Source organism: Fusarium vanettenii (assembly GCF_000151355.1).
Source record: "Fusarium vanettenii 77-13-4 chromosome 4 genomic scaffold NECHAsca_3_chr4_2_0, whole genome shotgun sequence".
Lineage (NCBI taxonomy): Eukaryota > Fungi > Ascomycota > Sordariomycetes > Hypocreales > Nectriaceae > Fusarium > Fusarium vanettenii.
Genome location: NW_003315879.1, coordinates 894186 through 909967, shown reverse-complemented (window position 1 = coordinate 909967; position 15782 = coordinate 894186). Strand labels below are relative to the sequence as shown.

At 53.2% G+C, this 15782-nt stretch overlaps 3 protein-coding genes across 3 annotated transcripts; 2 read left to right on the top strand and 1 right to left on the bottom strand.

Moving 5' to 3' along the window:
* Positions 1–2174: 2174 nt before the first annotated feature.
* NECHADRAFT_92581 (uncharacterized protein) lies at positions 2175–8321 on the top strand (the record flags this gene model as incomplete). Its single annotated transcript, XM_003052010.1, has 2 exons — positions 2175–7686; positions 7738–8321. 2 exons carry the CDS (start codon positions 2175–2177, stop codon positions 8319–8321), a joined length of 6096 nt encoding a protein of 2031 aa, XP_003052056.1.
* A 982-nt stretch (positions 8322–9303) lies between these two features.
* Positions 9304–11616, bottom strand: NECHADRAFT_99982 (uncharacterized protein). Its single transcript, XM_003051567.1, has 5 exons — positions 11132–11616; positions 10488–11073; positions 9908–10438; positions 9552–9855; positions 9304–9500 (listed from the first exon to the last, which is right to left on the bottom strand). The coding sequence occupies exons 1-5, from the start codon at positions 11398–11400 to the stop codon at positions 9463–9465; spliced, it is 1728 nt and encodes a 575-aa protein (XP_003051613.1). The 5' UTR covers positions 11401–11616; the 3' UTR covers positions 9304–9462.
* Positions 11617–13402: 1786 nt separating this feature from the next.
* NECHADRAFT_99981 (uncharacterized protein) lies at positions 13403–15531 on the top strand (the record flags this gene model as incomplete). The annotated part of the gene is made up of 3 exons (XM_003052009.1): positions 13403–14230; positions 14283–14619; positions 14676–15531. 3 exons carry the CDS (start codon positions 13403–13405, stop codon positions 15302–15304), a joined length of 1794 nt encoding a protein of 597 aa, XP_003052055.1. The 3' UTR covers positions 15305–15531.
* Between the last annotated feature and the right edge of the window lie 251 nt (positions 15532–15782).

Genomic DNA, 15782 nt, shown 5'->3' with positions numbered 1-15782 from the left:
ATATGAGGCTATCTCCACTGGAAGTTTAGCATTGATAAGGAATTATCTCGTGGGTTCAATGACTACCTGCCTACCCAGACAGTGGTATTTTTAGTACATGTGAGTTGATGCCTTGTTACTTGGGTCGTTGAAACCATCCTTCAAGGCTGACGATATCGGACATGTTAAGTTCAATCGCGGTCACCTGAAAACATCAAACCTTGACCAGGGCTGTAACGGTATGATCTACGCAGCGCCTAGTGTTTCGAGACGAGACGAACCAACGCAACTGGTCAGCTTAACCTAATCGAGCGGCGCGATGCATGCATGTGTCAGACACTGGAGTAGTACAGAATCGACAACAGAGATGTTGCGCGGCAGCCACCGTGTCACGCTTCCACGAGCCGCCACGACGGAGACGAAGACGAAGACGGAGACCTGGAACCAGATCATCATCATCCCTGGGGGCATCACAGCCCGAGTCAAGCTCGATGCAGGGTTGACGCAGGGATGAAACAGAGAATTCTTTGTGAACCTGTATTGTGTGTGCTGTCTCGGAGTCAGCGGCTTGGAATCCAATTCCGTTGTCGGTGATGCCTGAATTCGCCCTATCGAGAAGGTGGCCGCGTCTATCCTAGAGGGGGACCAGGCACTCGATACCTCGATAAAGTATATTCGAAACTATGGGAGGCGCACACTGAGCACTTGGTATACCTGCGATTGGCGACTTGGCGGCGACACTCGGGAGCCGCCGCATGAGACATGGCATTCCCGTTGACGATCAAAGTGGAGGCGGGAGAGATCGAATGTCGTTGTTGGTGAATAGCAATGTTCCAGGGGGGCTTATTGTTCTTGAGTGAATGTGCAGTCCTTCTTGTAATATGAGCAATGGTTGGGAATGGAAATGATGCATCAGATACAAACCCTGCAGATGGAGATAGCCTCCCTCCTTTGGACTGGCGGGTATTACAGTCAGTACATGCCTGGGTTGGTACGGATACCGGACACTTTATCAAACAGCCCGCACGGCCCGTGGTACCGAGCGGCAATAGGCATGTATCCATCCATTCCGCGTATGTGTTCGAGTTGGATCTCAGGTTGACGGTTTAAGTTGCCGTGGCCGTTTGAGCGGTCGACTTGCACAGCGCAAGCTTTGTGTGCCTGTGCCTGTGCCTGAGCCTGTGCGTCGCGCTGCAGCAGGTCCAGAGGCGCGTGCAGTGATGGAGTGCAGGGCCCCAGGGGGACGGTAGCCTCTAAACCCAAGACGCCGTAGTCGACTTGTCGATCCACGCCCATGCCATCCCACGTACCGCGCGGTGGGTGGTATCGGATTGGGCCAGTGAAGCCCAAACCCGGGGCCAGGAAAGCTAAAAAAGCAATTATTCTGTATTAGAAGATGGAGCATTCCCTATGGTCCCCTTCAGGCTCCCCTCCGACTTGTATTGGAAACCTTGTGGATGGGAGATTGTAGACGTCAAACCCTGGCCCGGCAATCAAGAAATCTCTTCATTATCCAATCCCATTTCCGAGGCGCCAGTATTCTACCTATCTAGGTAACCTCTTCATCAATTACTCTCGCTCGCTCGCTCGCTCCCGTCCTTCACCCTCGCCGTGTCCAGCCACCCCCGAACCGGCGTCAACCCCCCTCCCTCTCTCAGAAAAAGGCTGAGGCCACCCCTCGATCTCGAACCCTTGTCAACTGGAACCAGCCAGCCCGCAGCTATTTCGCGTTTGTACTCAGGGGGTTGAATTTGAACCGGTTGCCAGCTGCAGCCAAACAGCGCCTTTTGGATTTCTGGCAACAACGACTCAACATCCTTCTTCGAGGTCCCGAATTCAAGATCGAATCCGATATCCACATCCACCTCCGTGCACCCTCAATCCTGTGCTGGCGCTGCGGGAATCACCATCCATGAGCCCGCAATTGGTTGACGGGGCCCCTCTCCACCAGCTCCCATCGCTACGCCGAGAGCCTTGAGATGATCTCTTGATGCATCCTGCGAATCTACAAACACCACAGTCTCGCACCACCCGCCCGCCTCCTCCCTCCCGACTCGTCCAGAACCCCCCGTACCTCTCGCCGTTGCCGACCCCCAGCTGCGACCCTCGGCCACGCCCAGCTGCGGCGGCCCGCCAACTCATCTCCATCTCCAGAAACATCCTCCTCGACCTGGTCCGACCTCGTGTGATCTTCAATGCCCTGGCAGCCTCTCCCCCGCATCGCGTTCGCCGTTGCGACCTACCCGTTCCCGGCATCCAGCCCGGCCGACCTCCCCCTCGAGATTGGCGATGAGCTCTACATCATCGAAGAGACCCCGGACGGCAACTGGTTGCGCGGCTACCTCGTAGCTCCTCCCAGTCTGCTGGCCGGCCTGACCTCAGTCAAGGGCCAGACCCTCGAGGCGCGCGTCTTCAGCGGCATCTTCCCCCGGAGCTGCGTCGAGGTTCGTGAGATGCTTGGCGAGTCAGAGGATGGCGACGAAATCGACGACCTAGCGAGCGATGGCGCCCTCGGCGATGTAGATGTGCCACGCGCGAGCGACTCTGCTAAAAGCGGCGTGACTAGTGTAGCAGAGCGCAAGAGACGAAAGGATGCAGACCGTTCGACCACCTCGAGCAGAGCGAGAACACCCTTCAGGGAGCTCCCTAACGGAACCCTGGGAAACCTATCTGTGCCTATCAGGAGAGACCCCGACGCGCCGCGACCTGCTGCACCAGTTCCCATGCTGAAGATTGGAGACGAAACGCCGACTTCGCTGTCCGAACCCTTGATTGACGAGATCGCCTCATGTCTAAGGGAATGGCACTCTACAAACCTGCACGAGTTGCTTCTCTCTAGACAGTATGGACGATTAGACCAGCTCTCCCAGCTCATCACCACACTCAACCTGCACCGCCAACAATTCCTCTACAACGTCCTTACTTCACACGAATATGACCGCCTACGCGAAAAGACTGTCTGGGATCTTGTGAGGGTGAATAAACTATGTGGAGGAGAGGTCATTGTGCGCGATCCAGAAGCTCGTGGCAGGGTCTTGACGGCCGATGACTGCATCGTCAAGGTGACCAAGCTACAGTCCGTCATGAGCCTTTTGGACGAGCCTCCGCAATCGACAGTCGAATTGTCTGCTCTTCACCATCTCTTGGTAGATATTAAGGGCTTCGCGGGAGCTTCGACCGACGAGACATCTCTTGTTTTCTACCTCGTCAGCAAACCTCAATACGGCGAACCCTTCAGCCTATCCGAAGGCTTCTGTGTCACAATCCCCTCAGGCGGCACCATTGGTAGCTTGGCTAAGAACGCCCAAACCAAGACCCTCTTTACCGATCTCTCATCCCAGGACGTCGGCGATCTACCTTCCGCAGAATCAGAGCTGTTCCTCGTCGTCAAGGTATTAGCCTCGCAGCAGATCCTACCAGCCAAGCCGCCCTCTCGATCGGGAACCGCTCCTTCAGCCTCCTACTCCAGGGATCCGATGAAGCCAAATTCTTCCAGCGGGATGAAGTCTTCTAGAAGAAGTCTCATGTGGGGTGGCAAGAACTCAAGATCTGGCTTCTCAAGGGGCTCCCCTGCGACACGCATGGACTCGGTTGCTGAGCAGGAGGGACGGCCTTCAACAACCGGTGACAGTCGGGATGGTCCACCAAGCACTTCTGGTTCCAAGACTGGTGCTTTACCAGAAGGTGCACAAATGGCGGACCGTGCCATTGGCGTGGGTGTTTTACGGCTGAATGCGATCATGAAGCAGGATGAAGAGGTTGAACATCTGGTGAATATCTGGTCGGCATCAGCCAGACATGCAGGCGAAAAGGACGCCGATGACTGGGAGCCACTGGTAAAGGACCTGTTGGATAGCTCATCGGGACACTACGAAAAGTCACGAAGGGGAGAGCGATTACAGCTTCAACTAAAGAGCTTCAACCATCCCGACGCAGATATTCTCATTAAGGCGACACCAACCATGCTCTCAGGTGTGGTTAAGACGAGCAAGATGGGCTTCTCTGGCGCCCCCACGAGACCGCGTTCGGATATCTACTTGACCTTGGACGATGCCGCCTTGGGGAAGCAGAACCTGTTATCGCGTTATGGTGGCAGTGCGACAACTATGCCTGGTAGTCTTCACGCAAGCAACCTGCAAATAACTCTGGAAGTCAGGAAACCTTCAGGCGAACGAATCGAAAACTGCATCTTTGCCTCGTCCAACACAGATGCCTTGAGCACCTTCAAATCGATAGCAACAGAACGAGGGGAGCCCTGGAAGCAGACACTCCGGCTTTCTCTGTTACCGAACGACGTCTCACAGGCCCACGTCGTCATGTACATATCCGACATGCCCAACCCGCCATTTGCCGTCGCTCACATACCACTATGGGATCATGGCGCGTTCATCCGGGACGGTCTTCACGGTCTCTTGCTCTATAAGATAGACGAGTACACTTCAACTGCAGTTCCTGGGCCCAGCGGAAAGGGCGGCTATCTCTCGCTTCAATGGAGCCCCCGAGGCAAGGATGAGCATTCGAGCGACCTGAGTGGACCGTTGGCTGTCCTCCGTGTCAACACATATCTTTGCAGCACGCGCTTCTCACAGGATAGAGTGATATTGGGCCTCTTGAAGTGGAGAGACCTGCCAAGAGAAGAGGTTCCCGGAGTGCTTAGACAACTAATCTTTGTACCAGAGATCGAAGCGGTGAAACTACTGAACGACGTGTTGGATGGACTATTTGGGATTCTGGTCGAGTATTCTGGTAGCCACGAGTTCGAGGATCTCGTCTTCACCGCGCTGGTCAGGGTGCTGGGCATCGTCCACGATCGAAGATTCAACCTGGGCCCCTTGGTGGATCACTACGCTGAGAACCAGTTCAACTACCCCTTTGCGACGCCGTGCCTGATGCGATCCTTCACCCGGCTCCTTCAGAACCCAACCGAACCCGAGACAGCCCGGAAGCTGCGTGCTACCTTTAAAGTTGTTAGGCACATCCTCAAGTTCATCACGCAAGCCAGAGGTCAACAGAAGGCAAAGGAGGCTGGGGTAGGCATCACATCGACCACAACCGGATTTACTCGTGACCTTCGGGCCATCTTCAAGGCCCTCGATGCCATGATGCGCAACTCTGCGCCCGCCCTCGTCGGTAGCCAGACTCTGGCCGTGCAGCACTTCCATACATGGCTGCCGGAACTCGCCGGCCTGCTGACGACGGAGGAGACTCTCCACATTGCCATTGACTTTATGGACTCTTGCACTGATGTCAAGGGCAAGCTCATCCTCTACAAGCTTGTGCTCATCATCAACTACGCCAAACTGGACTTGTTCGCCCACCCCGAGCAGAAATCGGCCCTGAGCACCAATACGGTGCGATGGATCACTCCTCACTGGGGCCACACCGAGCAAGTCACGGATCAATGGAGAGATCAGATTCGCTTGTGCTGCTCAGTATTGGCGAGCCAGATCGATTATCTCGGATCTGAGATCCCTGATCATATCTCCAAAATTATTGACTCCTATCTGGCGATCTTGGCTTCCCCTCACAAGCCAAGTGATCGCCTCTCTCTCCTATTCCCCTCCTCATACCCGTTCCCTACCAAGCCTGTCGCCGATGATGTCCAGTTTGACGAAGCTCTGGTTGAGCTCTCTGCAGTGCTATCTGCCGTGTCAAATTCGCCCTTGGGGATGCAGCTTGAGCTTGCCGAGGATGACCTGACTACGATCCTAGAGAACCTCCTCCGGGTGCACATGAGCATCTTGAAGGGAGAGGCTTACCCTTCAGAATGGCTGAGCGTGCACATCCACCATCACAAGTCAACCATGCGAACTCTTCAATACCTCGCTAGCACCATGCTGGACTCCTTCCTCCCCGACCCTGACGACGCCGAGAGCTTCAACACGGAGCTGTGGAAGCTCTTTTTCACGACACTCCTCAAGCTGGTGGGCAGCACATCTCTTGCCCTAGAGACATTCCCTGAGCAGAAGCGCAGAGCAGTATGGAAGATTGCGGGCGATGTTCGAGAACACGGCGCTGAGCTTCTGCGGCGGACTTGGGAGGCGATTGGATGGGAGACGACCCCTGACGAGCGGAATCGATACAACTTGTCCAAAATGGGAGGATACCAGGTTCAATATGTCCCGACCCTTGTTGGTCCGATTGTTGAGCTCTGCCTCAGTGTTCACGAGGGTCTTAGACGAATGGCTGTCGAGGTTCTTCAGACCATGATTGTCAGCGAATGGACCTTGAGCGAAGACCTATCAGTGATCCAGACCGAGACGATCGACCGATTGGATCTTTTCTTCAAGGAGAAGCCCCTGACTGAGAGCATCCTCCAGAAGCTGTTCATCGGGGAGCTTTTGGAACGATTTGACGCTCTTTCAGAGGTACCCGACGAGCCGTTGTACACTGCCCTACGCGAGTTTGTGGGAACTATCGACGAGTTCCTGGACCTCCTGGTTGCGGTCCACAGCAGCGACGACACTGGAGAAGCATCTCACCTCATCAACCGCCTGCGTCTTATGGAGTTCTTACGCGACATGCAGAAGGAGGAGATCTTTGTCCGCTACGTCCACCAGCTTGCAGAGTTGCAGGGCGAGTCGAGGAATCACACCGAAGCTGGCTTGGCTCTACGCCTCCACGCTGACCTGTACGAATGGGATCCAACAAGTCAAACACCCGCCCTACCCGACCCAGAGTTCCCTGCGCAGACACAGTTTGAGCGTAAGGAGAGGATCTACTTTGATATGATCAAGCACTTTGAGGAAGGCGAGTCGTGGAGTCACGCCTTGGCAGCGTACAAGGAGTTGCAGGCACAGTACGAGACCAACATCTTTGACTTTGCCAAGCTCGCTAGGACCGAGCGGGCGATTGCGACGATATACGAGACCGTCTCCAAGAGCGACAAGCTTATCCCCAAGTACTTCAAGGTTGTCTACAAGGGTCTTGGGTTCGCGGCCAACCTGCGTGATAAGGAGTATATCTACGAGGGCTCGCCTAGTGAGCGTGCCTCGGCATTTACGGACCGCATGCAGGAGCAGTATCCCGCGGCTCAGATCGTCACTGGAGGTGATGTGGACGATGTTGAGGGACAGTTCTTGGTCATATCGGCTGTGACACCTCATCGCGACCTAACCCATCAAGTCTTTCAACGGGCTCGAGTGCCTCAGGTGATCAGGGACTTCCTCATTTCGTCTCACCCTCAGACCTTTTCCATCTCAACACGACGAAGCACATCTGGCCCTGTCAAGGAGCATTTCGCCGAGAAGCTGGTGTACACGACTGCCGATGCCTTCCCTACCATCCTCCGACGCAGTGAGGTTGTCGACGTTCAAGAGATCACACTTGATGCACATGACACGGGTCTGGAACGCATTGTTCGCAAGACACAGGAGATGACAGCCCTTGAGCGCCGGGTTGCCGATGGTGACAATGAACACGCACAACTTCTCCTAGACGCTGTCAGCATCTCGGTGAACCCTATTTCTGAAAACAGCGTCGCCTGCTACCGTCAACTACTTCCACAACCCAAGGAAGTAGACGAAGACGCGGAGGACGACGATGAGGAAGAAGAGGAGGAAGAGGCCGAGCTGGAGTTGTCTCCCCAGGACAGTGCAATCAAGATGGCACTTGTTGACCATGCCATCATGATCAAGAGGTGTCTGGCAATGTTCTCTCGAAGTTCCAACGAGCTCCTCAACCGACGGCATGATGAGCTGCAGATGTGTATGTTGAACCTTGAGCGAGAAGTCTTTAGATAGCTAACACTCCGCCTAGACTTTGAGAGCACCTTTGCACCGGAAATTGCACACTTCACGCCTCCTCAGCCGCAGCGTGAGCAAGTCACAACTCCCTCCCCGACATGGAGACGATCATCACCATCATCCGAGGGAAGCCCTAGGAACATGAACCTTGCTGCTGTCGCGACGGAAGAAGCATCGGTGATCCGGCCCGTCTCGAAGCGTGGAACGCGTCTGAGCTTCTTGGGTGGTAAGAAGAAGGAGCCGGAACTACCTGCTGAACCCGAGGAGACGGCCGGAGATATCGAGACGGCTAGCACCCACAGTCGGTCTCTGAGCCATACACAAAGCAAAGATCACCGACACAGCTTCTTCCGGACACAATCTCGCGAGGACAAGCACCCCATGTCACCAGGTGGCTTTAGCAGCCGGGGAAGCTTTGAGCAGATCGGATTCGGCGACGACAAGGCCGTCGAGACCAAGATTGGCAGCAGCGGAGGCGGAGGCGGCGGTGGAGGCCTCGGCAAGAAGAACAGCGTCCGCAAGAGGTTCAGCATGCTCAAGATCGGACGCAAGAGCAGCAAGGGCAATGGCATGATGGGAAGCCTGGACGAGGAGTAGGACTACTTCCGGGCGTATTTTGGCCGGTACAACGTGGGCTTTGACGACAAGGGAGGTGGTTCAGCCTCTGAGGGGCAACCATCCCGTCGATGATGAAAAAGAAAAAAGATGGTTCAGAGCTGGAGGGAGGTTTTCTTCTTTGTTTTCTTGTTTTTTTTCTGAAATTCTTTTTATACAGACTTTGGCTTCTACATTAGAGGCGGGCCAAGGCACTTTTCTTTTTTTACTTTGCTCAGAGAGAGGTATAACTGAGGGAAGGGAAAGGGGGGGATGTACTATGACCAAACTAGAGAAAAAAGGTTGGATCACCTTTGAAAAGGAGGTTAAAAAAAGGGTAAAAGGGAGATTTGAGATGTTTTGTTGTTGTTGATACCTTCACTGGCCTCCTCCCTATTTTCCTCAGGGCCCTTTTTTTATTGTTTTCTTCTTCTTCTGCTTCTTATTCTTCTCCCGCCCTTGTCTTCTTTGTTTGCCCTCCTTTTGTCTCTATTCTGTCCTTTTGTGGACTTTCTTTTCTTCTTCATTCTTCTTTACTTCTTCTTTTTTTTCTTTTTTTAAACCATGTAAGCTTGGTGTTCTGGATACCTATGATATTGTAAATGCGTACTTTTAGCCCTAGGAGGCCAATGTCTTTTCATATCAGACTTGTACAATTGATGCCGATGGCCCTTTGAGCCTTCGAGATTTGAGCAATTACAACATGATAGCTACCTTTGTGAATATCTACTGTGTAAACCATGGGCCCTGTTAGATATGAAGCCTTGACCTTGAGACTTGAGATGGCAGGCTACCTGTGGCTTAAGCACCACTTCACACGAAACACACACACGAGTATCAAGTATTTATGGACTCCTTGTTACCAAGACGTAAATACTGGGCGAGGTTTCTGGTACGCTTCAGCTTGTCTAGTCTTTCCACACCGAGATGAATGTCAACCTGATCAAAGGCCAACCAGGGACTATTAAAAACAACAACATGTGGTATCGTACCATTCCATTGGCGACTAAATGTCAAAAACAAGCCAAAGGCACCTCTCTAGCTACCAAACTATCTTGCCAGTCCTAGGTCCTTTAACTAGCCAGCCCTTTTAACTCCAGAGAATAGCAAATCCTCAACGCCAGGTCATGTCTGATTCGTTGCCTTAGACGTACTCGCAAGTCACTGTGTGGTATCGTTGGTCTATCGAGTCGGTTAGTGGATATACCCGAATCTTCTTGCTGATTAGCTTACTGTTGTAGAGAAGAGTGTAGGTGGTCGATGCCGAGAGGTAGACAGCTTCAATCTTGCAGCTCAGCTCATAGTACCACTGGCCGTCCGAGCCCTGACGGCGTGCCAGCAGGTTCTCTGGGATATGGCTAACGTCTGCCTCGACATGCGAAAGAACCTTGACGTTCTCATCACGAGAAACGGGGGCATCTCGAAGTGACTGATCATTGTAGATGGTCATCTTGATCTTCCGGATGCGGCCTTGGCTGACGAGACCCGTCCAGACGAATGCAGTGTAGTATGGCTCATTCTCCGACACTTGATCGCCCTGAAAGCTTGTTAGGTATATCATCTCGCCAATATCAAGGAATCAATCTTACTCTGTTGATGAACCACTCCATGGCGTGAACCTTGAAGCAGCCATCAAGGCCACACCACTGTTTCTTGGCCTTGAGATGCCCATGAAGCTTCTCGTCGTATCGAGCCCGCCATTCGGTACCGTAGTGCTTTCGCGCCTTGCGATTCTTCACCTTGACCACTGCGAGCTCTGGAACAGCATTGGCGAGTCCCTTGAGCACAGCTCCCTGAACAATAGCCTGCCAAGCATTGGGAGGCTGCATGATCTGAATCTCTCTGTCGACAGCATTTCGAAGTCGCTCTTTGAGGTAGCTGGATGCTCCAAAACCACCAACCAGGAGAATGGCGCGGATAGGCACGTTACTAGCCGTGATCTGGTCCTTGACAAGCCTGATTACCTCGAGCACCACAGGCTCAAAGATGGTTTGGAGTTCCGAAGCCTTGAGAGCGAAGCGGCCGCGGCTGATACCAAGCGCCTTGTTGTTGGCCAGACCTGCCACGGGGATGTTGTAGGTCTCATCTGGGCTAACATTCAGCGTGAATTGACGCTTGACCTACGAGGTATTAGTCTGGGATATGACTGAAAGCAGCTAGGCCACTGACCTTCTTCTCAAATACTTCCATGGCCTCAGCCATCACCTCCTCGTCGAAGCCATCTTCCTTGCCCAGCTTTCCACGAAGGAACTTTGCAAAGCGCATGTTGAGGAAGGTAGAGCCGCAAAGAGCACCAGAACCGGGAGCAGCTTCCTGGACCTCGAGGATAGGCTTGAGGCCAGTGATGGTGTACGAGATGAGATCGACAGTACCACCACCGGCATCAACGACAACAATAGTATCTCCGACCTTGAGGCCGTGGGGATCTAGACCATGAAGGGCATAGATGGCAGCGGCCTCGGGCTCAGAGATAAGATGGACAGGCTGCTTGGAGGCCGAAATGCCCGAGGCCTGCTCGCATGCTCTCTTGGTCTTGTCCTTGGCCAGGTCACTCCAGATAGCGGGGACAGTGACAACGAACTCGAGAGGGGTGCTGTTGACGATAGTGTCACCAAGCTTTTCACGAAGAGTATACAAAAGGTGGTCGCTAAGCTGAGAGATGTAGTCGGCGACAAGGGTATCGACATTTCGACCACCTCGTGCACCATCAGACCTGACTGCTTGGCTCATGGACTCGAGCGAAGGGTCAAGGTCGCTTGAAGGATGTTAGTTATTCAAATTGGAAGCCAATGGTGTTGATTGCTAGGACGTACAGCTTGAACCACTCGATCACCTCCTCCTGAGGAGCCGTGATGGGGATGGAAAATCCCCATTCGATCTTGTCGCCATTGTATCGGAGCTTGGATGGGACCTTGTCGCTCGATTCTCCCTCCCTGTTGGTGCTGGAGACAGGCCACTGCGTGATGGCAGTGCGCCTCGAAGGGTTTCGGCTTTCGGCCCAGGCAACTCCGGAGTAGGTGGTGCCAAAGTCAATACCGACAATGATTTTGCGGTCGTGAATCTTGAGCTTGTCGAAATCCATGGTGAAGTAAGACCTGCGCAGAGTGTTGAGAAGATGAAGTTTCGAGGACGATGTTCAGTAGGGCTGCGGCGGGGTATAGCTTCAGCTCAGCCCAGTCCAGCTCCCGGCAGCTCGCAGTAGTGTCTCACAAGCTCAGCAGCTCCTGGTCCCTAAACAACAGGGCTAGAGCCACGAGCGTGACACAGATGGCGTGGGATGGAATACGAGATAGAGATGGTGTCTCAAATTGAGGAAGAAGGGAGAGAAGAGAGGAGGGGAGAAGAAGGCACAAATGGATGAGGTGGTAGATAGGCAGGCAGATGAGGAGGGGAGTGGTAGGTGCAGGTGCAGGTGACTGACACCTCGAAGAGAAACCTTAGGTAGGCTTATGTACGAAGGTGCATAAGGTCGAGTGAATGAATACCTCATCAGACGTCTGTCTTACCTAGGACTTATGGTAGTGGACATCTGCCTGCCTCAGGCGAATGGAAGCCTATTTCAGCGCGAACAGTCAAGGCAGGGCAGCCCGTATTGGAGCGTCAGGACTCGATGTGGTCTGGTCTGCTAAATGGCCCAGGTATTTCGACTTTGGTTGTAGAGGTACCTCGGCCCTTTCAACAACCCGTCGAGTCCAATTCTGCCTTGGGTCTTCGAAGAGCTTGGTTCAGGTCAGGTCACCCACTAATAAAGACCCCTACAGCCGTCGTCGATAGGCGGCTAGGGCCAGCGGGTGCGGCTGCGGCGAAGCATCCATTTCATCCATTGGCCCACCTGTAACCCACATGCGCGGAATGGATATGGATCCATGTTCGGACGGGATTGTGGGGTTGAGTTGAGAGCCTACCTTGGCGTCACCACCGGAGACCTGAAGAAATGGATACCAAGAGGTGAGCCAAACGCCCGATAACAACTGAGCATGACGTTTTTGAAAACAGAGATCCGTTTGAGAGTCATCTCTGGGTCTGACACAAGACCAACCTGAAACGACGGCTCCATGCCAGAGGGAGGTTAACTGCGCAGCCCTTTCGAGTGAACTGTACGGTAAGACTGTCTGGGAAATCTGACTATCAGTAACCAATCCCCATCGTATCTAGTCTAGCACGTCTTTGGCGTGCCAATCCGGCGAATAGCATATGCATCTGATGAATCAGTGGTGGCTGCAATGTTGAAACAACTATCAATCAGGAGAGCATCGCAGTAGCAACTTGGGAGAGTGACGATAGTTTGCTCTCGGGGATATTACAGTTAAGCCATGCCTTGCACCCAACGCATGACAGGACCAGAAAGTGATTTTGCAGCATTTTTTGTCACGTTGTATGCTGCGTGTAATAGGCGGCTTAAGGCTTGTGCGATCCCATTCGCTCCTTTGTGGTGTTTTGGTTTGAAACTTGCGGCCAGCAGGCAGCCATCCATTTCATCCAAGACTCTTGATCCGTACCGGTACATTGACAGGGGGTCGTGAGTTGGCCCACCGGTATGGCCATCCCCCGGGCTGTCAGCTCGACCAAGGCTTTCTGCATCCCCATTCTGCTTGTGTTTGGGAAGACTCGAATTACTAGTATTAAACAAAGATTAATTTTATTCGTAGAGGGAATATAATTCTGCTTCGCCTCACTACTGCCTGCCTACTAACCTGCCTACCGATACCTAGGCATGCATGCACGCGGTCACCCGCTTCAACAATGGACTGGAAACCGTTGCTATTCACACCCCTCTAGGTAACACGGAAGAGGGGTAGCTGAGCTCTATAGATTCCAGGATGCCTTGTCTGGCATTTTTTATCTTGTCAACCATCAATCCTCTTTCTTGATGTGCATCGTCTGACCATTGCATCCCAGAGAGCCAATCCTTCAGAGCATCTTCAGCCATCTACAGTGCCTATCCGCTGGAGCTGGTCCTGCCGTTGCATTGCACCTGCCACCCCGCATCCATGGCCATGAGCTGGACGGAGTAGGTAATCACCCTCAATAATCTACCTTACCCGCCATCCACCAACCGCAGTCGACTTCTTTACTTCTTCCCAATGGCCGACTCGGAGAAGAATCCTGAGTCTGCTCCTTCCCTGCCTCCTAAAGAGCCCCCCCAGCTAGAGAAGCCCGAGGCCGTTACGGGAGCAGGTGACGAATCACAGACCAAACCGGAGCTCTCATCCACAGCTGCAGACAGCGACATGTCTCCAAAAGGCGACCACGTACGGGGAGAAAAGAGCAAGGCTCGCAGTGAAGGAACTCGGTCCTACAGCGCCGTTGTCTCTGGGGAGTCAGACCAGAAGGAGAACCAGAACTTGTCCAAGTCCAAGGACAAGGTTGATGTGCCCATCAAAATGGACATGGACATCAAGGGTGACCATGCCGACTCAGATGCCATGGATTTGGATGGTTCTAAGACGACCATGGAGAGTTGGGACGATGCCCCTGCCTACCAGGCGCCGCCCGCTGCCAGAACCACAGGCCTGCCACCGATGGCTGAGGAGTTCGAAACACCAGACGAATTTTCCGGCTTTGACAGCTCCAGCTTTTCTCGCCGCAAGGAAGACGCCAAAACACAAGAGGAAATTGCTCGTCTGCGCCGCCACGTCAACGATCTTCACCGAAAGCTTAGCAACATCACCACGGACAAGCAGATCGCTGAGGAGAAGGCCGAGCGCTTGGCCGATAGAGTCAACTCCCTGAAGCAGAGAATGAGCTCCAACATGACTGAGGTGGAGCGCAGCAGTGAGACGTTGGCTGCTAAGGTGGAAGAGCTCACCGATGAGAACAACCTCCTGAGAGAGCAGCTCAACGATGCGCAGTCTCACATCTTTAGCCTCCAGCCCTATCGCAAGGATTTGACACCAGAGGAGGTCGGGCAGGTACGGATATTGGCTTCTATCGAGGTTGGAACTTGCTGACATCTTGCTCTAGGATTACGAAACCCTCGTTGAGCAAGTTCAAGACTGGGTTCAGAAGTTCATGGACCCCTGGCTGGAGGATCACAAGGAAGGCATCGATACCCTAATGTCCGTCTCTAGAAAGCGAACTCCGGAAGCCAACAAGTTCAAGAGGGTTTTGCACCAATACCCCGATCTGGTCCATGCTTCTTTCTTCCCTGAGACGGACGAAGATATCCTCGCATCCATGATTCTGCGATATCTTCACGACAACATCTTCCAGACCGTCTTGTATGGCGCCATCCACAACTATGTCGAGGTGGTGAGCTTTATCGAGAACAACATGCAGGTGGCGGTTGAGCCCAAACGAGGTATGAACTGCCCATAATATCAATGCTAGAGCTGGACTGATGTATGCCGCCCTTAGACCTCTTCTCTGTGCGATCTTGGACGGCCGAGGCCTATAATGCCCTCCTCAGTGCGCCTCCGTTCAGATCGGTCCGTGATAGGCGACGCAAAGAGATGACGGTAGAACTGGCAGACATCTTCAAAATTTTCGTTAAGAAGGACAAATGGCAGTGGTTCTGCGAGAACTTGAGCGACCGGTGTGTGGGCCCAGCGATGAAGCTCTACGAGAAGATGCAGGTTTCGACACACCACTTCTATCTCGACATCAACCCGTACATCGTGTGGGCTGGAGGAGAGCTCAGCGCCTCGCCTGAGTTTATCGAATCGGTCCCGAAGCTCGATTGCCAGAACATCCTCAAGAACCGGAAAGCATTCAGTCTGGACAAGCTGGACACGCCACCATCCAAGAAGGAGCTATACCACAGACTGCTCAATGTCTGCACCATTGCACCAGCGCTCTACATGCGTCAAATTGGACAGAGAGATGCTATCAAGGAGCCGATGGTGGTGCGGAAGCAGCAGATGCTTGTGGCCTGGGGACCAGAGGAGAAGCGACGGGCATATCGGGAGAATGGTGACCAGACTCTGGTGTCGCACCTCTATTCTTCTAAGAGCCTGGGAGAAGGATGGGCACCGTTTTGGAAGTAATGGTCTTTGACAGGTTTTGAGCGATTGTCACTGGGAGACGAGGTGAGGAATTTCCGCAAGGTTTTTCTACATAGGCCTCTGGAGAGGGAGCCTAAGATATGATTGCAGCATTTCGAGAGCCTAGATGGCCGAGAAACGTGGCCCGGTTTTGTTTTTGAGAATTAGAGAATACCAGCTTGGAGGATAGTGTGGACAGAAGAATTGATGCTGCTGCTTTTGATCTGTGGACATCTCAACCTTGGTATTCTGAATGATGGCTCTAGTACGTTCTCGTTGATCGAATCTCTCCTGCATGATACTGAGAATCTCATGACGAGACGTTCACGCTCTTGTAGACGAAGTTGTCCCAATATACTATTGTACAGCACACTGCGTGTTTTCAGGCTCCAATTTCGGCTTGCGAAACTTAGAGAAGTACTTATTCCATAGGCTCATCTGCTTCCTCTCCAGACTTGCCTTTTCGGCCTGCCACTTCTCT